The 25,774-nt window shown below is 52.4% G+C and overlaps 1 protein-coding gene across 9 annotated transcripts in view; it reads right to left on the bottom strand.

The window, feature by feature from the left end:
* The window catches only part of NTMT1 (N-terminal Xaa-Pro-Lys N-methyltransferase 1), a 102,240-nt gene continuing 76,466 nt past the window's right edge, over positions 1 to 25,774 (bottom strand). For 2 of the 9 annotated variants that reach the window (XM_084649974.1, XM_084649976.1), the window contains exons 2-5: positions 3,679 to 3,743; positions 1,836 to 2,036; positions 896 to 1,148; positions 1 to 516 (exon numbers count right to left, since the gene is read on the bottom strand). In XM_084649974.1, coding sequence (XP_084506100.1) covers positions 260 to 516; positions 896 to 1,148; positions 1,836 to 1,997 — 672 coding nt within the window. In that variant the 5' untranslated portion in view covers positions 1,998 to 2,036; positions 3,679 to 3,743 and the 3' untranslated portion in view covers positions 1 to 259. Of the gene's footprint in view, positions 517 to 895; positions 1,149 to 1,835; positions 2,043 to 3,678; positions 3,744 to 8,833; positions 9,011 to 9,044; positions 9,064 to 11,490; positions 11,509 to 11,616; positions 11,636 to 25,774 lie in introns of those variants that run through there. The other 7 variants (XM_084649975.1, XM_084649978.1, XM_084649977.1 and 4 more) reach the window with 7 other exon arrangements.

Genomic DNA, 25,774 nt, shown 5'->3' with positions numbered 1-25,774 from the left:
TGCAACAGCAGGAGAGTGTATTTGGCAGCTGTCTTTTCTCACAAATAGCAGCAACGCAGAAGACCCGCCCCGATCTTTCCAGCCAACCCCAGCAGGGTTATTCAGGACACCCCACCCCACCCCGAATTTTAACCGTGAAGTGTCTGGACTGCACGATAGGTGTCCTCCTGGTCCCCCCAGAAAGGGCCTGCTGGGCTGGTCCTTTGCTCTGAGCTGGCACAGTGGTACCTTTTGGTAAACAGCCTCTCCCAGCCCGGGTTCATCTCATGGCAAATGTATAGACGTGGTAGATTTCGTCAGGGAAGTTCTCTTGCCTTTCTTCAGCCAGGAGGTTGAGGCCTGCACGCCGGACGATCATCCGCACCACGTCCAGGTCCCGGCACACACTGCTGTCCACATCGTCCATGATGACTCCCTCCTGGGCCATGTTGTCCTTGATGACAATGATGCCATTGGGGCGCAGGCCAACCTTGCATCTCTTCAGGAAGTCAGACAGGTGGTCGTCAGTCAGGTGTCCTGGCAAGGGGGAGAAAGCGCACGAGCGTTAGCAGGGAGCCTGTAGAAACACAGACCAGCCATGAGCACTGGACCAGCAAGATTCCCTGACCTACTCCAACTGCGGGGGTGGAATGGAGCAGCACAGACGGGCAGAGTACTGCTGTATCTGTGTGGGGAACAGCAGGTGCTCTGTTGATCCACCTCTAGACAGGTGCGTGGGTCAGTTCTGCAGATCATGGCATCACCTAATGGAGTAAGGCAAGCGGTTCTACCCGCCCTCCTTGGGTAAATCCCACACCAGCCAGGGCGTATCTTCCGTACAAGGGAACAGAAGTAGGCTGGGGACAGCAGAACTGAAGGGGCCTTTTCCATATGGCAGAGGGAGGGGTTCTCTCACCTATTACCCACTGGATCCAGATGACGTCGTAAGAGTTGGGCTCGGGGCTGAAGTCCTGCAGGCCGCAGCAGAAGTAGTTCCTCACTCGCCTGCCCTCTTCTCCCAGGTAGGTCCTCGCCTTGGTCAGGAAGTCCTCAGTCACATCCACCATGTCCACTGCTTTGAAGAGAGGCAACAGCAGCCTCTTGGTGATCCTGCCGATCCCAGCCCCACAGTCCAGGGCACAGGTGGTTCCCGTCCTGTTAGGACCATCCTGAAATGAAAGTGAAAATGAGGGACAGGAGAGACGTAACTCTGCCAAGAGGAGCCTAAAGCTCACAAGCTGTAACAGAGGGACGTGGCAACTGGTGCTGGGAACTGGACCTTGGCAGTGCCAGCCGGGGCCTGAGGGCCTCTTTCTCCAAAGAACAGCTCTGCCAGGGGCACTACAAGCTGCCCCCGTGTTGCCCGGCAGAGAGGAGCCCCACTCCAACAGGGAGTGGGGGGCTCAGTCTCCACGGGTTAGTCTATTGGTGGCCTCTCAGCTGAGACACCAGCAAGGGAGTTCCCTGCCCCCTACATTCACAGTGAGACTTGTTTGGGCTGCATGAACACCTGGTTGCTATCGGATTTGAACGGAGATCATTTCCCAGTCGGGTTGGCTTCATGTGGCGTGATTAGCCAGACATCAGGACTGCTCACAAATCCCCCTTTAACAGTGGGTGTGGATGACCAGCTAGGCTTTGAAGGAGATCGTTCATAGACAACCAGCCTGGTGGCACTGGACAGCCAACACACACAAGGGGCCAAAGGAAAGAGACAGCGGTCAGGTCTCTAGAGTGCTTTGGAAAGCTGTGGGGAGGGAGAGAGCCACTCAGCAGGTGTTTAGACATCCACTCACAGTTAGAGGACAAGCTGTAGGACACCTCCGCCCCTCCCCACACGGACCCAGACCACCTACCCGAAGGAACTTAAGCAGGAATTTTTTGGAGCTGTTGATGTCAATGCTGGAGATGTGGCCGTACCCACCCAGCATCCCATCCACCGTGGGCGGCACGTCCTTCCAGTATTTCTCAGCCTTGGAATAAAATTCCATCTCATCCTCCACCACCTCGCTTGTCATGCTGCTGAGTGGAATTGCCCCCTGGGTTAGGGACTTACCCTGCTCCTCCAAAGAGAGGAAAAGAAAACAAAGGTACGTCAACCTGCCAGAACCAAAAAAAAGTTGCTTTGCACCAAGAGCAGCACAAATCATGGAGACCAAGCAGGGCAACATATTGTCAGGCCCTGTCTGCAAGCCACCAGCGTTCAGACCACCTGGGCCCATTCTGAACAGGGTTAAATAGCAGTTTAACCACCATCTTGTCCATAGTGTTCTCACTTGCAGGAGCCGCAGGAGGGCCTGGTTAATTTCACTTTACGGATACTTGACAAAGTTTTGGGCAGTGGCACAACCTGCAAGCTCAATATACAAGTGCTGCACTGGCTTGCAAGCTGAAGTCTTCCCCTTTGCAGCTATCAGGCCAAGATTTACCCCCCCCCCCCCCAATGAAAGTTGATGCCTGGGACACCGCCCCCATTAAGGAAGGTTTCCGACCAACCACCCGCAAACAGCTTCTCCCATCCCACAAGCCCTGACAACTTCTCTCCCTTCCTGGCATCTGCTCTCTTCAGATTTATACATGGATTTGCCCTCTGTTCTTGGAGCTTTGACAAGTGTTTGCAAATCCATTACAGCCTCCTTTTAAGAGCTCGCAGCCAGACTATACATACTGAGCTCTGCTAACCTTTCCTCCAAGTCAACCCTTCCTGCCCTTCTCAACTCCCTGTCATTGACAGGGTGAGATTCTGGGCAACATCTTGGGGCTTTAAGCCACTTTTGCATCCTTCCAATCCTGGGCTCTTCACAGGGCCGCCCAATGAGCCACAGCACGGCACAGAACCTCTGCAGCCCCCAACACGCCCCCTCCCATGCCCAGCTGCAAGGCTTGTGAGGGAGTCCGAGCAAGGAGGCCTTTAAAGCTGATTTCTGCTGGGCCTGCACTGATGCAAGTCTCCCCCAGCCAGATACAGACTTTTAGGACCTTTCAATGCCAATCTGGCCCTTTTATGCAGCATAAAGAGGCAGGAGCGGGGAGGACGACTTCACCCACTTTACCCATCTGGCAGTGATGTGCCCAGAACTGGATGCAGTATCCGAGGTGCAGTCACACCATAACCAGACGGTCATAACCTTGTTCCATGATGTGCATTTTCAGAGGCTGAACTCATTTTCACTCACCCTTCCCTTCCTACCCCTGCTTGAAAGCCTTATGAGAGTTACCATTTTATAGATTACATGTTTATTTAGGTTGACACCCCATCAATCACCCCCAATTACATCCAGGGTCGCTAAAAGTTATTCTAAGCACCTACCTAAAGACTGTAAATTTCAGTCATGACCATAAGTTGGACGCTTGGCAATATAATAAAGTCAAGGTATAATCAGGAATACAAGCTGTAAATTCCTAAAGACAGCTCATAATTCAAACCACTGAGGACTTGATTCAGGGCGCTGAGGATTAAAATCTAGATTTAATGTGGCCAAAGAGTAAATTCAAGGACTTCAAACACCTTTACAGCGAAAGAAACAGATGGTTTCATGGACTAAATTTCCTGCGAAACATAAAAATCTTTTCAAGGGAAGCCTTAAGAGCTTCCAATACCCTGGCATGATTTTAAAGAGCAATAGAGAGTGAACAAAATAAAAAGTACCCAGAGACTAATAGCTCAAGGAGATGGTAACAGGTTATGGGCAGTCTCACCTTGATCACCAGCTTGAATCCAGCTTGGGTTGCTAATGACGAAAAGCAGATCCCCGTTCTATGGCCTGTGTGGAAATAAATGGCTAGGTGTCAGTCCAATGGCTATAGCGCACACGCAAATTCAATACCGCAAGTGTAACTGATTAGCTACCATCTCAGCAAGGAACCATGGCCTCAATGGACCAGAGAGACTGAAAGAAAAGGAGGACCTGTAGCACCTTAGAGACTAACCAATTTATTGGAGCATGAGCTTTCGTGGGCTACAGCTCACTTCATCGGATGCAACAGACTCCAGCGCAAGACAGCTGAATTGGAATCTCTCTAACCTGCAGGGGGCTCCTGCATGGCAATGCTGAGGCACCTTCAGGTTTGGGATCTTGTTGCCTGCACTGTTCCTGTTGTGGGGATCTCAGAGGGTGTCAGTCATCAGGGCAGTCACACGTGACAGATGTTAGCTATGTCCCTCACGGCACAACTGGAAGGGGCTCATGTACTATGGGGCTGAGGGCAATGTAAGAACCTATAGAATAGAGCCGTCAGCCCCACACCTTTCATCAGCAGTAAATTCCCTTCACAGACACTTACGATGCAATGCAACAAAATACTCACACTTGTTCCCTGATCACAGGGAGGGAAAAACGAGTACTGGGTTCTATGCCACAATTTAAACCCTCCTTTGGGGACTTGAGTTGTGGCAGATTTCACTGCCCCGGACAGGCACACAATCCCACGCTCTAGGTGTCCCTAAGCCTCTGACTGTCAGATGCTGGGACTGGATGACAGGGGATGGATCACTTGATAATTGCCCTGTTCTGTTCATTCCCTCTGAAGCATCTGGCATTAGCCACTGTACCAAGACAGGACACTGGGCTAGATGGACCCATGACCTGCCCCCTTACAGCCATTCTTGCGTTCTTACGGACAGGAAAAGAATCGGTTGTGTCAACCCTTCCCAGAGGGGGCGGCAATATTCCAGTGGGACATTGGCACTTTAAGGGCTTGTTTATACTACAAAGGCTGTGCTGGTAACGCCTGCAAATCTAGCTTGGGTTGCTAGTGACCAAAAGCTAATGCCAGCAAAGCCCTCTAATGGAGATGCAGCTTTTACTGACAAAAGTTCTTTTGCTGGCATAGGGACTCTTCGCACATACACTAGGGCTTTTGCCAGCACAGCTATGTCAGGCAGGGGGCATGATCGTTTTTCCCAACATAACTACACTGGCAAAACTTTGTACCGTGGACCAGGCCTAGGAGAAGGTACCAGGTCCACAGAGGAAGCACTGGGAGTTCATTTTGCCCTTGGTATGTTCGGGCCTTACCCCGCTCCAGGTGAAATTAAATACATCAGGTATGTAGGGAAACAAAGACACTTAAGCACAACTCAGAGATACTGGTGTTAAACTGTAAAAAGAGGAGAATGTGTGTGTGTGGGGGGGGGGTTAGAATCCACTGCACAGATCTGCCCCCGACTCACTGCAGGGATTGGGGCCCCTCTCTGCGTGCCTCCTTGCTCAGGCTGATAGGAAGAGGGAGTGTCAGTGTTTGGAGGCCTGTGTCTGACTGCCAAAAGAAGAAAGATGCCCCAGACTCCAGTGAGCTCCCCCAACAAACCCTCCTCCTAAGGACGTCCCCGCCTCTTGGCATCCACGCAGACATTTCACAAGCATGTGGGACACCTGAGAGTGCCATGGGCACAGGTGACACTGAACAACTGTAGCAGCCAACAGCTTCCTCCTGGGACGCTGCTCTGGTGTCATATGAAACTGGCTGCCCAAAGCCAAAGGTTGGGTCCTGCAGCCTGGCTCCTATCTCCAGGGCCCCTATCTCCAGCTGTCAGGCCGAAGAATGCACTCTGCATCCACCCCAGCAGCCAGCACTCTAGTCACATGAGCATGCAGGAGCATGACAGAGTCAGCTAAATATACATCTGCTGCCTCTTCGCATGCTAGGGTAGTTCCATGTTTCCAACCAGACAAGCACAGGAGAGCACTGAGTATCCTGTATACCCAGACGGTGCCAGCAATCCCAGGGCAGAGAACATGGAACCACATCTTCCCTGCTACTGGTCAAAATCCTGCCTACAACAGGGTGTAAGTCCGGGCAGGGTCTGGCCAAGTGGACCCATGTCTGCCCTAGGGGCTTGCACTCTTGCAGCTACCCTGCTGGCTAAAATCCCAGCCTAGGCAAGGCCCAAGAGTTCAAGGTTTCAGTACGTAGCTCTCAGAAAGGCCAGCCAAGTCGGGCTTCACCCGAAGAAGCACCTGACTCGGCATGCCAGAGGCATTTGCATGATGCTGTTTTGTTACGTGCCCATGCCCATAACCGGTCAGAAGAGTCACTGCACTTTCTCAGGACAGGTCTAATTTGTTCTACCTTCTTACCACAGTAAGAGTCAGGCTGGAGCCAGACAAACAGGAGCAATTACACCGAACCCCCTTGAACCAGTCTCTTCTGGAGGGTAACCTGGTTGGCCTCAGGCACTCTTTCACTTGCAGTCAGAGGCCTTGGCTACACTACAAGAACATGGGGAAAAGTAACTCTCCCTGAGGGCAGCTGGACCAGCAGAGGGAGCTACAGAGTAAACAGCACACAGGATGTTGTACCGCCCCGTGCAGCGGTAACGACAGCCACCCACGCCCAGGGCCCATCACAGGGTTCCCCATTACTGGAGCCACGTGGGTGGAGAAGTACAGATCCATATTTCGATAGACCCAGCAGGTGGAAATAAACTCCGGCTCCAACCACATCCTCCTCATGTGAAAGGCAACCCCAGAACACTACACGGCACTGGAGACACCAGCCCCAAAGCTGTGGACAAAGCTACGGCTAGTCAAGCTTTTTGTCCCTTGCGACAACAACGAACAGGTTCAGGGCACTGCAGCGATGCAGACAACTGGGCCTTTTCAGTGACGGTTCCCCCTCCCTATCTCCTCAATCCGGCCCCACATTTTCAAACTTGGGTCCATGCTTAGACCCCTAAATACATGGCCTAACTATCAGTGGTGCTGGGCACCCACAGCCCCTACTAAAGCAGTGTGAATCCAGCTGCTTTTATTTAGGTGCCTAAATTCACACACCAAGTCTGAAAACTGGCCCCGGTGAATAGCCGCACACAGCATTCCCCAGCATGTGGTGTGGCTGCTCATCAGGAGAGCCTGGCACTGCCCAGCTGGGGAAGCCAGAAGTGAACATGCCTCAGAGGCAGAAATCCCACATGCACCTTCAGGCACCCTCATGCAGGGAGCAGAAGATGACTGCAATGCCCAACCCTCATCCCCCCTCCAGCACACAGAGCAGAAAGACGTGGCTATGTAGATGGTTAGGAGGTTTATTTAACACCCCCTCTCCTTGCCCATTAAAGACCCCTGGGTCACGAGAGTAACAACCAGAAGATGCACAACTCAGCTCACGAAGCAAATGCCAGAGGCCAAGACAACTCCTCCAGAGATGGGAGGGAATGCTGCTCTATTTCCAGGCACAGTGGGGATCCAAACCTCCCAGGAGTAAGTCCCCATTCACAGCAGCTTTCCAACATCCTTCCCTGCTTACCCTCCAACCCCATCCTCTGCAAGCACACAGGGATCGCCCCATGCAAGATAACGCTGAACCCATCGGCAACCCCCTCCATCCAGTGATGCCCCCTTCTCACAAAAGCATTCACAGGCAGGCATCAGCAGCGAGCACAGGGGAGCCATGCTGCCATAGGGGAGAGGGAGAAATGGGGAGCAGTGTGGAGGCCCCAGGTGGGTGGCAATTTCTCTGCAGATCTTGGGGTACCAGTGGACTAAGAAGGCTGAACCTCCTGCCTGCTCTGTGGAAGGACAAACCAGGCCTACCCCCGACCCCACCCTCCTGGCAAGATGGCTCAGGGAAAGCAAATCCTCAGTGGAATTGGTCTCCTCCACCTGTTTCTCAGCAGAAGGGCACAACACGGACTCTAAGGCCACGTCTACACCTGCACTTATGTCAGCAAAACTTTGTCACTTAGGGGGGTGGGAAAAACCCCCACCCTCCTGAGCGATATAATTTTTGCCAGCATAAGTGCTCGTGAGGACAGCGCTACGTCCGCAGGAGATGCTCTCCAGCCAATATAGCAACCGCCACTCATTGAGCTGGTTTCATGTCGACGTTGGCATAACGCAGCTCGGTATCGGAACAGCCGTGCGATTGTAAGCTGGTACCTGCAGACGTGGCCTAAATGCTCAATTCAGCAACGCAGTAGAGAGATTTCTAAAGACAGGGGAACGAGCCACAGACCCAGGTAAACAGGGCATGGCAGTATGGTTAAGAAATAATACTTTGCACCTACAGATCACCTTTCATCCGAGGAGCTCCAAGCATTGAGATTTCACGTAATGCAAGCCACACGAAGGGGGGGGGGGGTGTGCGCATGTGCGAGCCTGCGTGTGCACACACCCCGTGACTATGGGGGTGCACACACACACCTGGCGTGACCTGAGTGACCATGCACAGAGCCAGGAGGAAAGCCACGGTTTGAGCTTTGGGGTGGGCAGTTCCCAGATTCCCACCTCCCCTTACAAATAAGCTCAGCCAGGCCTCTTGACACACACACACACACCCCCTGGAGATTCCCCCCAAATCCGGAAGATTGACCAGGGGAACTGAACTCGCTCTCCCTAGATTTTAACCTGCTGCGTGTAAGGCGAACCGGTGTCTGTGGCCAGGGCCCTGAGAAGATCACCCTGCCCTCAGCAGCCGAGGACCAAAGCCTTCCCCACGTGCCAGGGTCTCCTGCTTGGAGGAGCTGGCGCCCGTGCAGAGGTCCGGCTGCCTGGGAGGCACTGGGGCCGCGGGTGCATGGGGGATCCGGGGGAACCGGGGCCCGGGAGCTTGGTTGCGGGGGGGGGGGTCCTGGTTGATGCGGAGAGGCAGGGAGCACCGGGGTGGGGGTGGGAGGCTGCTGCAGCGGACGGGGCTCGTCTCTCTAGGCCCGGCGCGGAGGAGCTGCCCCCGGGTCACCCCGCCCTGGAGCAGCCCCGGGATCCGAGCCGGCGGGCCTGCCCCTCCGCTCCCCCAGCTCCCGTGCCACGTGGGCCGCAGCCGAGCCGGGCCGGGCCGGGCCGGGCCGGGGAACGCAGCGAGCCCGGGGCTTCGGGGGAACTGGCCTGGGGCGGGCCCCGCGGTGCGGACTCACCCCGGGTCTGCAGCGCCTAGCGCTGCGCTGCGTGGGGGAGGAGCGGGGGGGGTCTCCTCCCGTCCCGGCGGCAGCGATGTACCCCCTGGATCCCCCCCGCTGCAGCAGCGGCTGCACGCTGGCCTGCCTGCGCCTCCTCCGCTCGAGCGTAATTTCCTTAAATAGTTCAGAGTGAAAATCCCTCCCACCAGGGCCAGGGCGAGAGACTTACTCCAGGTTGCAGCAGGGAGCCACCTACCAGGGGGAGGGGAGAAAGGCAGGGGAGTCAGAGAGTCTCTGGCCTTTCGCTGCTGTTCGAGCTCCCCTGCTGGCCTCGGCCTCCTCCTCCTCCCTCGGGAGAGCAAGGCAGAGCCACCAGGGCAGGAGGGCTTTTAGGAAACAGCACCCTTGGACCCAGGCAGCTTGAGGAGGGCTGGAGAGTTAGGGCCTGTTGTCAGAGCACGCCCAGCTCAGACCCAGCTCAGCACCCCTGGAAACGTGGGTCCCTTTGCCTGGCAGGGTCTGTCTCACGCCCCCGCCTTAAGGGGGTTTGCAGCCCATGCCTGGGCAAGCCCCCGTTCGATTGGCGCGGTGAGCTTTACTAGCGCTGCCCAAGCTAGTAAAGCTCCTCTGGCCCCTGGGTCTCTCTCTGTACAGCGCCGCTGAAATGCAGCTGCCTATGGGGTGGAGAGTGGCGGCCAATTCGTGCACATCGATGAACAAAGAGGGCGAGGAAGGGAAAATTTGGGTGAAGAGCATCAGGGCAAACTTCCTGTTCTTAGGAGGGGAGGTATCTTGGAGCAGGGGGTATGGTCCTGGCCAGGCTGGCTTCTGCCCTTAGCTCTGCCACTGACTGTGTGACCTCTGGCAAGACACATCACCTCATGTCACAGCTCTGTGCCAAGTTTCTCCACTTGCAGAACTGAGTATTGACAGTAATTGAGCTGCTCGGACTCAGGCCAAACCCCAGAGCCCTGAAGCAGGATTCTCAAACCAGGCAGGGGAACACCTGTCTCACAAGCTGGGCTAGATCCCACAGGTCTACTTAGAACGTGCTTAACACCTGGCATGCACCTGCCCCTGCTGGAGGGCTGGAGCCAGGTCACTGACAAGTAGAGGAGACAGCACCAAAGACAGCTTCATTCCCTGTCCAGGCTGATATTTCCAATGGAGCCCCACAATGCCACACCTGGTCATTTTCACATATTGCCATTCTGTGAAGCTGCTTGGGGTGTTTGTTTTTTTCAATATTGACTAGTAGGGAGGGGGTTTTAATGCTTCTCTACCAGGTAGGTGAGCGATGACCCAGGGTGAGCCGTCACTCTATCACAGGTACTTGCTGTGGTCATAGGGGCCATATATCTGAGCAGCTCACACGGTCCCTGTGAGGTAGGGGAGGGTCATTGCACGGTTGGGGAACTGAGGCAGAGAGACCAAGGCCCGGATTCACAAAGGGATTGAGGTGTTGCCGTGCTGAGGAGCCCAGAAAATCCCAGGAACTGTGATTCACAAAGCCCGAGTTCAGCACCTCGGTGCCCCGTATAATGTATGGGGAGGGAGGCCTTAGAACACGATCCACAAAAGCCAGCCTGCTAAATGGTAGGATGACCAGATTTAATGGAGAAAATATCAGGGCACATGGGGGAAGGAAAAAAAAAAAAGCAGCCAGAGTTGCCGAAGCAAAATAAAAATAAATAAAAACAAACACACCGGAGCAGCCAAAGCTGCAATATCGGGACAAATGGCGTCCCGACCGTGCATCGGACAAAGATGTAAAAATCGAGACAGTCCCGATTTTACCAGGACGTCTGGTCACCCTCGCTAGGTGGGGGGCCGCCTACACTAGCCCTAGGGAGATGCTGACGAGAGGGGTGTGCACTAAGCCCTGCCCATCTCCTGGAGGAAGGCTCCCAAGAGGAGGTGGCAGGGAGGTGCCTATCTCTGTTTAGCGATCCAGGAATGGGAACCCATCGCCGGGAGTCAGGCAGTTTAGGAGCCTAAGTAGTTTCTTGTGGGAATGAGTTAGGCACCTGCCTTGTACTACACAGGAGGCGTCCAGTGGTTAAAGCTCTCCCCTCCTCCATGACCATGTACGTATTTATCCACGGTAGAACAGTCATTGGGCCAGAGAGCGACAGAGAGAATGACTCGAGCCTGGTGGTGAGGGCAGCCCCCCGGGAGGCAGGAGACCCAGGGTCCAGTCCGCCTACTCCAATCACTCGTTATCCCCAGTGAAGCAGCTTCAACGGGAAAGACAGAGAGCCCCACATCAGAATATTCCCTAGCTCAGTGGTTAGAGCGCTTTTCTGAAAGGGGGGAGATCCCTGTTCAAAGCCTTTCTCCCCCTCGGGCAGAGGGGAGGAATTGAACCTCCCACATCCGAAATGAGCACAGTAACCACTGGGCTGAAACTGAGAAGGGTTTCAGATTTTGAATGGGACCCGATCTGGCAGGCAGCCTCTGAGCACGCCTATCAGCCTGGGCCCTGCCTATCGTCCCCTAGCTTGGGCTGAAGCCAGGTGTCCAGAGGCTCAGAAGGAGGCAGCAGTGCACCTGTCTAGAGGCAGGAATGCAGGTGCCTGCAGCAGTTTTGTGGATCACGGTGCAGCCTAAACCTGGGACTTAGGCACCTAAGAGACAACACCCCAGGTCCCACATGGGCAGGGAATTGAACTCACGTCTTCCAGGTTCCAGGCTTGAGCCCTGACCAGCCTCCCTCCCTGCCAGTCATTGAGTGGCTGTGCCATGGGTCATTCCAGGGAAATACATCAAAGGATTTAAAAAAAAAAAATCAAAGAAATTACCTTCTGCTGGAAAGTTTCAGTCACATGTTACCATGGATACAGGGTTCTGTTACCAGAATTCATTGCTCCCTGGGAATCACTGGCAGGTTCAGTAACCAATAGGAAAGTAGCACTTCAGCCTCAGTGTTCCATAGGAAAAGGAGGACTTGTGGCACCTTAGAGACTAACCAATTTATTAGAGCATAAGCTTTCGTGAGCTACAGCTCACTTCCTCAGATGCATATCGTGGAAACTGCAGCAGGCTTTATATATACACAGAGAATATGAAACAATACCTATTCCCACCCCACTGTCCTGCTGGTAATAGCTTATCTAAAGTGATTTCCAGCACAAATCCAGGTTTTCTCACCCACAGGGTGTGTCTTTACCAAAAAAAAAAAAAAAGTACATCATTTTCTTTTTTCATCAGCAAGGCTACACTCCAAAAAATGCTTGTTTTGCACCAAAACAGAAAGGCCCTTGTGGCCATGTGCAAACCAGAGTGTGGTGTGGGGAAACACCAGCAGGCTCAGGGTCATTCCCTGCAGGCTCCACTGCTGATAAAAGAAGCACAGCTTGCGATCCCCAAAATAAGGGCAACAACCCACAACATACCAAGGTGGAGTCAGTCACCTCAGACACGGGCTCAGTAAACTCAGGAAAAGCTACGTCCACTAAGTTATGGTCCAGGATTCCAAAGTTCAGGGGTATTGGGATCCTGAGTTAGGACCCGAGCCATAAAATCTGGATTCAGAGCCAGACTTGTGGGGGAAATGTTAGGCCGAAACCTCAGATCCCATCTCTAAGGAATGAGAAAATATGCTTTAAATTGTTCATATGTTCAATACATATAAACATACTCACATGCCCTACTGCAAGCACACACAGTTGCACTCCCCACATTGTTGCACAATCACGTAAGCACATTTTCACACCTCTAACTGAGAGGATTAGGAAGAAAATTCCTTCATGGACAGGTTAATCCATAACTTCCCACCTCTGGATTCTTGCACTTTTCTCTGAAGCAGGGAACTGAGGAGATAACAGGGTGTTGGAGAAAAACAAATGTGGTACCAACCTTCAAAATAGGAAAACAGAATGATTCTGGCAATTATCATCTTTTAAAGTCTAATTTCAAACTTTCAGGGACCAAATATTAAGAGAAAAGAAATCTGTAAGCACATCTAGTGGATAACGAAATGGGTTTCCAACAAACAAATCATGCCAGGTATATTCGGTGTTCTCAAAGAACTCAAATATGAAATTGCAGAACTACTAACTGTGGTATGTAACCTATCACTGAAATCAGCCTCTGTACCAAATGACTGGAAGGTAACTAATGTAATGCTGGTTTTTAAAAAGGGCTCCAGAGAAGATCCTGGCAACTACAGGTTGATAAGCCTAACTTCAGTACTGGGCAAACTGGTAGAAACTATAGTAAAGAAAGGAATTATCAGACCCATAGATAAACATAATTTGTTGGGGAAGAGTCACACAGCTTTCGTAAAGGGAAATCATGCCTCACCAGTCTATAAGAATTCTTTGACGGAGTCAACAAGCATGTGGATAAGGGTGATCCAGTTGATAGAGTGTACTTGGACTTTCAGAAAGGCTTTGACAGGATCCCTCATCAAAGGCTCTTAAGGAAACTAAGTGGCCATGGGATAAGAGGGAAGATCCTCTCATGGATCAGTAACTAGTTGAAAGAAAGGAAACAAAGGTAGGAATAAATGATCAGTTTTCACAATGGAGAGAGAAGAACAGCAGGGTCTCCCTCTACGATCTGCACTGTTTAATATATTCATGAATGATCTGGAAGAGGGGGTGAACAGTGTAGTGGCAAAGTTTGCAATCTGTACAAAATTATTCAAGGTAGTCCAAAGCAGACTGCGAGGAGTTACAGTGGGATCTCTCAAAAGTGAGGACTGGGCAACAAAATGGCAGACAAAATTCAACATAGATAAGTGCAAAGTAATGCACATTGGAAAAATCATCCCAACTATACATATATAATGATGGGCTCTAAATTAGCTATTACCACCCAAGAAAGAGATCTTGGAGTCACCGTGTATAGTTCTCTGAAAACTTCCCACTGAATGCACAGCAGCAGTCAAAAAGGTTAACGGTATGTTAGAAACTATTAGGATAGAAAATAAGACAGAAAACATCATAATGCCACTATATAAATCAATGGTGCACCCACATCTTGAATACAGTGTCCAGACCTGGTTGTCCCATATCAGAAAGGATATAGTGGAACAGGAAAAGGTTCAGAGAAGGGTAACAAAGGTGACCAAGGATATGGAATGGCTTCTATACAAGGAAAGACTAAAAAGATTATGGCTGTTTACCTTAGAAAAGAGACAATTAAGGGGTGATATGATCAAGGGCTATAAAATCATAACTGGTGTGGGGAAAAAGTGTTATTTATCCTTTCCCACAACACAAAAAAAAAAAAAAAAAGGGAGCTAGAGGGGTTAGAAATATGGGCAGAGCTAGACTGGACAATAGAAGCTAAAGTCACTGCTATTTAATAGAAAGGAGACCCTTGCAGAGCAGTAACAGTGACAGCAACATTAGGGTCATACTGGACAATGAACTCGGTATGAATGTCATACGCTGTCAAGATGTCGACTCCTGCTGATCGGCCACTGACCAGCCTCTGTCACCCACTTATTACCTTGTCAAACAAGCACCGGCATGATTTCTCCCAAGCTGCCCCTCACGCTTGGGAGGAGCTCCCTATAAACTTCAGCAAAGCCACCTCTTTATCCTGCAAATCCCCCCTTACAACTTTCCTTTGCCAGGATACCTACAAAAACTTGACAACAGAAAGGCAGCTGGCATGCTGGAATCACTGCCCATCATGTCCAACGAGTGTTTCCCTGTGCTCCCCGTTCGGGGTGTCTGTCTCCGTCTATTACCTCTTGCAAGACTGTAAGATTTTAAGTGGGCTTGGCAGAATTTGATAGTTACTTTTTTATAATTTTGGCAGATGATATCAACATTTATTTTTAAGCATTTTTAATTGTTTTAAATTTTCACAGTTGTGCAAAATTAAGCATTTTTTCTGATTTTATCGCTTTACATTTTCACAGTTGCGGGAAATTATGGGGGTCGGACAAGGGGAGGGTCAGACAATAATTATGTAATGACGGTAGACACGGAGCTGTACAAAGTTGAAGCTCTATAACTGTTAAAACAAAAATTGTCAACGGCACATGTCAAAATAGACAAAGTAAATATCCTTAAATCAAACTTCTATAAGTTCTCAAGCTGCATTTTTCTTACTTTTCCTATTTGTAAATTTCGGTTTCATTATGGATATATTTTTTCGTTGGTTTGTGTGTATGCGGTAAAATCAACGTTTACCAATCAAAATCTGACCCTGCCAAGCCTAATTATAAGCTCACTGGGGCAGGGATTGTCTTTTTGTTCTATGTTGGTACAGCACCTCGTGCAATGGGTCCAGGACTGGTGCACTTAGGCACCAGTACAATACAGATAACAACTTGCAGTGTGATGCAGCAACGCAATCAAAGCCAACATCATTCTGGGCTGCTAACACCAAGGTATCTCCTGATGGTGCATGGAGGAGTAGTCTCTTTACCGAGCTGGAGTAAGGTTGCCCCTGGCATGCTCTGCTCAGATCTGGCCACCTAAGATCCAGCTGAACTGGAGGAACTTCAGAGACGAGCAGGGCAAACTGGTGCAGAAAAGATCCAAAGAATTAAACATGCAGAGCTTGGCTAAACCTCGGCTGCCCTGGGGTCTGGTAAGTGCCTACAACTGTCTGTAGAGTGAAAACATACATGTGGGGTGGGGGGAGGAGGGTTGCTTAGGATGCCATTCGGGGGTGTAAGAACAAGAGGATGAAACTGTGACACTAGGGAGCATGAAAAGCTTCCTGGATGTGCGTCTTTCAGACCAGATTTGGCGGAGCACGGGGAGCGCAGCAGGGAGATACTGATGGAGACCTGGGACAGCAGCTCTGCCTGATTCTGATCTTACCCTGGGTTTAAGGGTGGAGTTATTCTTGGTTTACACTGATGCGAGTGTGATCAGAAACAGGTAGGGGCTGGCGCTGGTGATGACCTGGTGCCTCCCTTCCTCCCCCACCTGCAGTAACCGGACTTTGGGTGTCCAGTCAGTAGACCTGACTGGACATCGTCAGGTCCCCTTTTCAACCAGACTTCCTGGTTGAAAACAGGACACCAGGCCCTCCAACCCTAGCAACAGCCCTTTCAGCTCTTCTTGGGATGAGGCAGAGGGAGGACACCCTGGGCTAAAACCACCAAACTCAACGGCAAGATACCCCCAGACTTTGGAGGGAGCAGGAGCAGGCCCTGCACTGCCGAGGTCCAGTGGGGAAGCACAGCCTTGCATCTGCCAGAGCCGGAAGTCAGTTGCTGTGACAGGATGGGGCTGAGCCCCGAGGGACATGGGCCCTGGTATCTTTCAACTTCCCTTCTCTGCAGACACAGGAGGGAACCAAACCCCGCAGGGTTACAGAGCACTGGCTCCGCACAGCCGCCCAACACAACCATGCCTAAGCCTCCAACTCCACTGCTGACTCCAGTTACCAGGCAACCTGAGTGGCAGGCGGTTGTGCGGGCAAGGGGCATGGGGCGGGGTGAAGGGCAGAGCCTAGGAAAGTTCTTCAGAGGCCTGGCAGGCACAGGACAGGACTCCGCAGCCGTCCGCTAACAACCACCTTCCTAGCAACAGAAACATCACAACACCCAGTCCTGGAACCAAAGGGCCGGGCTGGAGACAGCCCACTGGAAGGAACAATCGCTCACCAGGCAGAGCAGCCCTTGCCAGAGGGATGGCACGGACGCTGTGAGACGCTTAGCAAGGGGCCGATAAAACACACCCAAGGGGAGTAACATAACCCAGAGAGATTCCTCTACTGCTCTTTACTTCTGTCTGCTTAGGAGAGTGTGTGTGTGTGTCTTTACCTCTGTCTGCTTAGGAGAGAGAGAGAGAGTGTGTGCACACGCCTGGATCTCACTCTCTCTACATCCTGGTATACATCTGGGTGAATGTATAAATCAAGTGTGTGTGTGAGTGTGTGTGTCCGTCCATGCATATATGCATCTGGATGAAGTGTGAGTGGGCGCACACACACACACACACACTTGCATGGAGAGTGGGTGCGTATACATGTGCATCTGAGTGGACTGTGCGCACCCTCTGCATTTACAAAGGCTGAGCCTTACAAATAAACCATATAGTCAGCTGCTGTTTCATTAACATTCACTGTGTCATCTAAACTCTACGGGGATTTGAGGCTACCATGTTTCTGGACTGACTGCCCATGGCTAGTGCCCTTTCTCCGGGGCTCATCAGTACGTCCAAGCAGCATGGGGGCCAACTGCACGTTGGCACACCAACAGGACTGCCGGATCGCTGCCACACCTGTCAGGAAGGAGGTGCTGCTGTGCAATCCCTGTGTCTAGCATTCAGGAGCCTGGCATGTAGCTGCTGCAACTGGCATACGAGAGGAGGGCATGGAGCTGCCACATCTATCATAAAAGAGCTGCTGTCATTTGATTCTAGGGCTGGTATATGGAGGCCTGGCATGGGCTACTGCTCATGAAAGGGAGGGTGGCATATGGCTGCTGCAACTGGTATTCAAGGAGCTGACATTTGGCTGTTGTGCATGGTGTCGTAGGGGTGCTGACATGAAAGCGCTGCACCCAGCCTGCGGGGGCATGGGGCTCGGCCTGCCCTGCCGCACTAGGCAAACAGGGAGGAGGGGAGGTGGCACGGCACTTGGAATACCGGGAGCGGGGACGTGGCCACTGCCTTTGGCATGCTGATGAGGGGACTGGCCTGGACTGCACTGCGCCGAGCACACATGGGCCTGGCACCCGGTGTTATCAGTCACAGGCATCTCTAGACTCCTACCACTAATACCCAGGCGGTAACGCCACCCCCACCAGCTCTGTCCCGAATTCAGGGGCACGGGGCCTGACATTCTCCGCAGGGGGAGTCCAGAACGGCCCCTGCTGGGCACTGGGGAGCCAAAGAGGGTGGGCTTGTGAGTCTTCCAACTAGGCCTGCAAATGTGTGTGTGGGTTGGGGGGGGGCAGTAAAGTGCCCAAGTCCAGAGCTCTCCCCAGCAGAGCAGTAAGTGTCTATAATGAGCCTGGTTCCCCACTGACATGGAAAGGGGACTCTCCCCGACGTGGGTGCAGTTGCACCCATTTACCCCTGCAGTGCATGGAGCCAAAGGGCCCTTCCTGGCCAGACATCGCAGGGACACACAGCGAGGTGGGGCTGGGTAAGAGGAATAACAAAGTGAAGGACTAACGCAGCCGCCGCAGCAGCTAGACTCCGCCACCCTGCAGCTCTGCCAATTCCCCCCGCTCCGGCTCTGCCGCAGCCCCATGCCACCCCTGTCCTGGGCTCCCAGACACACCGTTCCTCTGCGGGATCTCTGCAGGCCAGTCACAGCGGCAACGTTCCTTTCACCGAGGATTATTAGCTTTGCCAAGGCCCCTCAGTCACGACCTGCAGCATTCCCTGCTGCTGCTGCCGGCCCTGGACTCCCTCCAGCATCCGGAGAACTGTCTGGTGCTTTAGTGACATGGGCAAACGGGGCCTGAGACCAGGCGATCCAACTAACAGGAGGGCAACCAGCAGCAGAATTTGAATGCAGAGCTCCCAAGAGGTGACAGGCTAATGCCCTACCCAGCACCACTGCATAGCCCCGTTAGCCGGTCTGCCTCTTCCCACCGGACAGCAGCTGCACAGCTGGGCCCTCAGACGGACCCCCTGACACTTCCAGCAGAACCCCGACCCCCGCCACGGAACCACCAGAGCGCAGGTAGCCGCCGCTGGCTCCTGCAGTACCCCTGCACTGGCACATGGGGGCAGTGTTGGCTTTCCTTTGATGAGCCTTGGGTTTTTCCCCCCTACACTGAAGCTGGGCTAAACTTCGCACCTTCTTGCTAATGGGTTGGGAAGTGCCTCCCCCACCCCCAGTGCTGCCAGTGATAATACCAGGCTAGCCCCTCTCTTGTCCCCTCTACCTCCACGTCCCCTGCAAGGGAAGAGGAGGGGCTTTAAAAGTTAAATAAACGTGTGTGTGTGGAGGAATCCTGCCAGGGTTGCAACAGTGCTGGAAACTGAGTCACGAATGAACCTTGGGACACAGGGCAGCGGGGAGAATGGGTCCAGTTCCCAGCCTCTCTCTCTCTCCTGTCTGCTCCCCCCCACCCCATCCCTTCGTTTACAGGACAGCACTAAGCAAATCCCCAGGGCCAATCTCCAGCGCCTTTAGTCAGAGGATCTCAAAGCACTCTGCAAACAGGAGCTACTCTGGAGAGCTGGGTCTCCCCCATCACCACCACCACCACCACCACCACTGCATCTCAGCACCTCCACCCCTCCTTCGTAGCTTTATCCCATGCACTCTTCGCTCACCCTGCCCGGGGTGATGAAGGGACAGGGCTGGGGATTTAAACCCCCCCATTTATATCTCCCGCCCAGGTCAGTCAGGGTGCAGCCAGTCCCACCAGATCCCAGAGGCAACATCTCCCAGCCTGTCTCCCTCCAGCCGGAGGCTGCTGGCTCTGGCAGGGAGCCATGTTAGGCTTATGCGGCTGAGGGGCTGAGGACTAGCACGCTCATAGCAATCAGCTCTGCAGGCTGCATTTGCAGAGCAGCACTGGAGGTCAAAGGGATTGGCCAGCCCGGCCCGAAATCCGCAGAGGAAAGCAGGAATCCTGCTCCTAAGCTTCAGGCAGCCTGACTCCTGGAGAGCTGCTGAGCTTTGGACCCCTGGAGGGGGTGGGATGGGGGGGGAGGATTCTCCCTCCCCTCCCCAATGTGTTAGCCAGGGACTGTGCTTTGTACCCCTCTCTGGTGCATTCAGCAAGGGGGTGCACTGTGCAAACACTCCAGCCTCCTCTCTGCCTTGCTCCTCTGCCAGCAGAGGAAGCTGGGGGAGCTGGTGTCTCACTGGCAACCTCTCCTTGTTGAGCTGCATGTGCAAGGACTGTGCCCAGACCCAAACAGGACAGCAGGGTCTGTCCCCCCAGGAGCCTGCCCTTGCCTGGCTGCCTTCTGCTGAGCTCTGCTGTGGGGGGCACAGAGGTAAGCAGAATACCCAAGTTTGGATGAATGCTGCCTACCCGCTCCAAAAGCCACCTGGCTCCCTTGAGCTAAGAATGCCCCGGTGCCGCTGCAATCCCTAGACTACTTTCAGGGAGAGGAGGATTTGTTCTGCCCAATTTCGAATCCACTCCCACACGGTAGCTCTGTCTCAAACTCCAGCGCCATTGAGTTCCCCTTCCGCTACAGAGAGAAATGAGGGAGTGGAGAAGGGGACAGAGAGAAGGTGCCAATGTCAATAACAGGGTGAGAAATGGCAGATTGTGAGCCACGAGGAAAAACAGACACAGAGATTTGGGGAGCAAGGAGAAGAGCAGAGATTAAGTCCACTGGAAACAGACTTTCCCCCTACATAGTTCATACAAGACAGCCCCTTTGCCCCACTCCAACTCAGGGGAACTTGTCCAGTCGTTCCTGCCTGGGATCACCGCTGCCCTTGACCTACAACAAATGTAGGTTTTCTAAAAACGGAACCCCCCCCCCCCCCCCTTGAAAAGCAACGAGTTTCCAGTAGGACCAAACCCAGAGCACTAGATCCAGCCACCGCTGAGACCTGGGGAAGTTGGGATCCTGATCCGAATGCCGGGCCTCTCGCTAGAGTGGCCTCAATGGGAATGTAAACTGAGTACTCCTAGCCTCAGGGGAGTCGGGATCCCAGTCCAAGTCTCCCCCTGCTGCTCGGCTCCATCTCGAGCTTAAATTACAAGGATGGGGAAGGTGCAAGATGATTAATTATTTGCATTGTGGGAGCACCTACGAGCCCCAGACGCGGCTCAGGGCTCCACTGTGCTAGGCATTACACAAACACAGAACAAATACTCCCTCTCCTGAGAAGTAGACACTCTAACCAGCTTGAGGTTCACCAAGCCTTGAATACCACAAGGTTCCCTCATCCCAGGTCACTTTCCACCTTTCTTTGTCACAGTGGGAGGAGACAGGTGAAGGACAGGAATCCTCAGTGGTATAAAATCACTCCACACCCACATTTTCCCACCCTACCACCCCAGTCTTCTCACACATGGACTGGTTCTAGCCTTCCTCCTCGTTCCCCTGGACAGCGAAACCATCTGCACATGAAGCAAGGCAGGGCTTGGTCACTGGCCAGGCGGCGGAGAGGCTGCCCCGTTGCTAGGCCGGGTGACTCAGGAGACTGCAGGCTGAGCGGCAGCCTTGGGGTTGTGGCTACCTCCGAGCCAATCAGTCACTGGGGAGACGAATGCAGACTCCAGGTCTCCTGAATGGGATGGATCTGGGAGTGGCCACTGGAACAGATGGGCTAGAAGGATGGGGTGGAGGAGCCCACTGGGCTGGGTTTCTGCATCACTGGAAGACCTGCTGTCGAACAGTGGAGCGAGTCCCCTGATGGTGCGGGGAGAGACAGACATAAAAGCCCGGCTGGCCGGCTCTTTCCGGGAGACGGTGCATTTCCATTTCTAATGGCTGGATGGGAGCCAAGCTCCTTTCAGAGGGCTTCATGGGAAAATGTGATGTGAACGCCGGCTGGGCTACAGGCAGCTAGCAGGCAACGCTGCAGAGAGCCAGAGCTCTAGGGCAGCTGAAGACCCACTGGGCACCCCCTGCCTGCCCCACTCAGTACCTTGTTGGACAGAACGGGAAGAGCAGGGAGTTCAGGCCAGGCCTCTGAGCACTGCTATCCCTCACCTGTCTGATCTCCTGTCCTACCTCTGGGGGAGGACAGAAAGGGGATGGGGTGGAAACTCTGGTCTCCCATTTATGTTCTAATGCCAGCCTGATCTCAGTGAGAATTTGGGGGGGAGGTGGATTCCCAGCCCCCATTCAGCAGAATTCCCAGTCCAAAGCTCTCTTTATTGCCTAGCTCAGTTGGTTTGCTCTCTGCTCCTGCCGCTCCCAGCAATGTTGTGAACTATTGCAAAGAACCATGTTAACTGGAGGGGGTGGCTTAGTGCACTAAATACCCAGATTCACTGTAAACCCAAGTTCCAATCACAGCAAGGTCCCTTCATCATCCTCAGGCATGCAATCCATGGACTTCATTTTGTGTGGGGGACGTGTTTGGGGTGACCCTTAGACGCTGAGGACCTGTGCTTTGTCTGCAAGAGAAAGGCTTTGCCATAAGCAACAATAGCTCCTTCCACCACCTCACCACCACGCCGGCTGGCTGCTGACCTCCTCCCCAGAGGTGGCTGCATTTTAGCGGCGCTGCATGTGGATAACTTCCTGGCCCTTTAAAATTCCACTTGTGCAGGGTATTTCCTACCCTGTGGGTTGAATTCCACTGATGCTCCCTTTCTACTGGGAAATTTTAAAGTGCTAATTGGGAAGTATATTGGGATGAGAGGCACTGTAAGGCAGAATCATTATTATGGACTTGATATAACAAATGAGACGGAAAAAGACGCCTACAAGCCAGGGGCACAAGAGAAGGGGATGAGAAAGCCCAAGGATCTCCCATTCCTTCCAACCCCTGCTCAAGGGCCTGGCGCACTGCAGGGTCTTTGGCTCACTGAGCGCACCCATAGAAAGGTAGGGCTAGAAGGGACCTAAGAGGTCATGTAGTCCAGCCTCCTGCATTGAGGCAGGATTAAGGTTGTCAGGGGTGGTCCACGTATCTCCTCAGGGGAGGAGAAGTGTGCAGCTCCCATCAAGTTACTAGAGCCCCCTTTTCCAGAGTTGCTGAGGATGGGGCCTTGTTCATCTTTGGCAGTGCAGGCCAGCATGGTTCATAATGACAGGGGGGAACTTGTACTGATGCAAAGAGCAGTGGGACCTGGGCACTGCTCCCAACTGTGCTTTTGGAAACCTCCCCCCCTGTGATCCCTGGTTTCAAAGCCAATTGAAAAAGATCACAAACTGATCACACGGATGCAAAGGGACCAACCCTGGAATACCTTGAAATGAAGCACACGCAACCTGGCCCCTCAGCTCTAGATCCCACTCAAGGCCCCGGCCCAGCGCTATTAATTATTAACATCACCGACCACGTTAGGCCTGCATTCAAAGAAAATTATTTATGGGGCTTGATCCCAAACCCCACGCAGAGGCAGGACTCCCACTATTATAATGAGAACGCTTTGCATTTGTACAGTGCCTTTGGTCTAACAGGCACCCAGCATTTGCCAGCCATGAATTAATTGTCACAACATCCCTATGATGTAGGTCAATATTAATAACAGCATTTCACCTGACGGGGAAGCTGGAGTTCAGGGATGTAATCAGGCAGGTCGTCTGCCCAAGTACATATTGTGGGTCAGTAACAGAGCAGAGAATAAAACTGTCCAATAATAGTATTTGGCTCCATAGTTCTCAACTCACTTTACAATGGAGGGTAAATATCGGTAGAAAAGAGACTTGCCAAGGGCAGAGGCAGAGCCAAGAACAGAATCCAGGTCTGTTAACTCCTAGTCCTGTGGTCTGCCTGGTGGACTATGCTACCATCTAGCCCCTACACCACACCCCCACTGGGTGGGAGTGCCGCAATTTCTTCACTGATCCTCCAAGACAATCTCTCTTTTGTTGTGAGGAACCCCCCCACACCCCACCCCGAACCACTTAGACTCAGTTTGCAGCTGCACCCTTAGACATGAAAGACAGTCCCAGAGGAGGGCACTCCTAGTACCTGCTTCCCACCATGCTCCTCCTCACCAGATGTCGCACATTACATGGAAATGGTTCATGTTGCTGATTGGCCACGCATGAGGGCCACGGAGTGTGTCGTGGGTCACAGGAGCAGAATCGGCATGGTGCATCTTGGCAACACTCAGTTATCTTAATACGCTGGACACTTCATGCTCTGCTGCTCGGATCCTGTGGAGTAAAGGTGGGGTTTTCCAAAGTGCTCTGCCCTGGCCTACCTGTTGTCTCACTGGTGTCAATGTTAAAAAGAGCTGGCTGAAAAAGGCCAGTTAGTTTGCAGGAGATTTCAAAACTCACTCCCTCCCCTCTCCCCCTCGCAAATTTCCCCAAGTAACTGTTTGGATTTTTTCAACGAAAAGCCAAAGGAGGAAAACGTTGTGAAAACGGTGTGCAGGAAATCTCTCCCAGTGCTAGAAAACCAAAACCCACATCGTTTTGCTTAGAAACGTTATTTTGACAAAAATATTTCGACTGGCCCGAAGGGTAAATTCCCGTTGACTTCAATGGGAACAGAGTCAGACCAACACTTAGGCAGGGGTAGTTAATTATTTTCTGTCAAAGTCCAAATTTCTTGGCCAAGGTATAGTCAAGGTCCAGATTCCAGAGAAAATAATTTAAAAATGATAATAATAAGTAAATAAAAAGATTTCGCAGTCTGTTCAAAAGCATCTGGCAGTCCGGATTGGGCCCACAGTCCGCCTATTGACTACCCCTGAATTAGGGTATGTCTACACTGCAATCAAAGACCCATGGCATGGCCATGGCTGCCTCGGGTCAGCTGACTCAAGCATGTGGGGCTCAGGCTGCAGGGGGTATAAAATTGCAGTGTAGACATTTGGGGTCAGTCAGGAGCCTGGGCTCTGAGACTCTGGGAGCAGGGAAGGATCTAAGAGCCCAGGTTGCAGTCTGTGCCCAAATGTCAACATTGCTGTTTTTAGCCCCACAGCCTGAGCCCCATGAGTCCAAGTCCATGCTCTGTGACTCGGTGTGGTGGGATTTTTATTGCAGCGTAGACGGACCCTGAGAGCTTCTGCCTCATTCTGCCTGCCCAGCAGTTGGACAGATCATAGAATCATAGAATATCAGGTTTGGAAGGGACCTCAGGAGGTCATCTAGTCCAACCCCTTGCTCAAAAGCAGGACCCATCCCCAATTAAATCATCCCAGCCAGGGCTTTGTCAAGCCTGACCTTAAAAACTTCTAAGGAAGGAGATTCCACCACCTCCCTAGGCAAAGCATTCCAGTGTTTCACCACCCTCCTAGTGAAAAAGTTTTTCCTAATATCCAACCTAAACCTCCCCCACTGCAACTTGAGACCATTACTCCTTGTCCTGTCCTCTTCCACCACTGAGAATAGTCTAGAACCATCCTCTCTGGAACCACCTCTCAGGTAGTTGAAAGCAGCTATCAAATCCCCCCTCATTCTTCTCTTCCGCAGACTAAACAATCCCAGTTCCCTCAGCCTCTCCTCATAAGTCATGTGTTCCAGTCCCCTAATCATTTTTGTTGCCCTTCGCTGGACTCTCTCCAATTTATCCACATCCTTCTTGTAGTGTGGGGCCCAAAACTGGACACAGTACTCCAGATGAGGCCTCACCAATGTCGAATAGAGGGGGACGATCATGTCCCTTGATCTGCTGGCTATGCCCCTACTTATACATCCCAAAATGCCATTGGCCTTCTTGGCAACAAGGGCACACTGCTGACTCATATCCAGCTTCTCGTCCACTGTCACCCCTAGGTCCTTTTCCGCAGAACTGCTGCCTAGCCATTCGGTCCCTAGTCTGTAGCTGTGCATTGGGTTCTTCCGTCCTAAGTGCAGGACCCTGCACTTATCCTTATTGAACCTCATCAGATTTCTTTTGGCCCAATCCTCCAATTTGTCTAGGTCCCTCTGTATCCTCTCCCTGCCCTCCAGCGTATCTACCACTCCTCCCAGTTTAGTACCATCCGCAAATTTGCTGAGAGTGCAATCCACACCATCCTCCAGATCATTTATGAAGATATTGAACAAAACCGGCCCCAGGACCGACCCCTGGGGCACTCCACTTGACACCGGCTGCCAACTAGACATGGAGCCATTGATCACTACCCGTTGAGCCCGACAATCTAGCCAACTTTCTACCCACCTTATAGTGCATTCATCCAGCCCATACTTCTTTAACTTGCTGACAAGAATACTGTGGGAGACCGTGTCAAAAGCTTTGCTAAAGTCAAGAAACAATACATCCACTGCTTTCCCTTCATCCACAGAACCAGTAATCTCATCATAGAAGGCGATTAGATTAGTCAGGCATGACCTTCCCTTGGTGAATCCATGCTGACTGTTCCTGATCACTTTCCTCTCATGTAAGTGCTTCAGGATTGATTCTTTGAGGACCTGCTCCATGATTTTTCCGGGGACTGAAGTGAGATCCACCCCATCCATGCTTAAAAGCATT

The sequence above is a fragment of the Lepidochelys olivacea genome (assembly GCF_965140295.1).
Source record: "Lepidochelys olivacea isolate rLepOli2 genome assembly, chromosome: 16".
NCBI lineage: Eukaryota > Metazoa > Chordata > Testudines > Cheloniidae > Lepidochelys > Lepidochelys olivacea.
The sequence above is the reverse complement of the archived record's forward strand: the minus strand, read 5'-3'. Positions and strand labels throughout refer to the sequence as shown.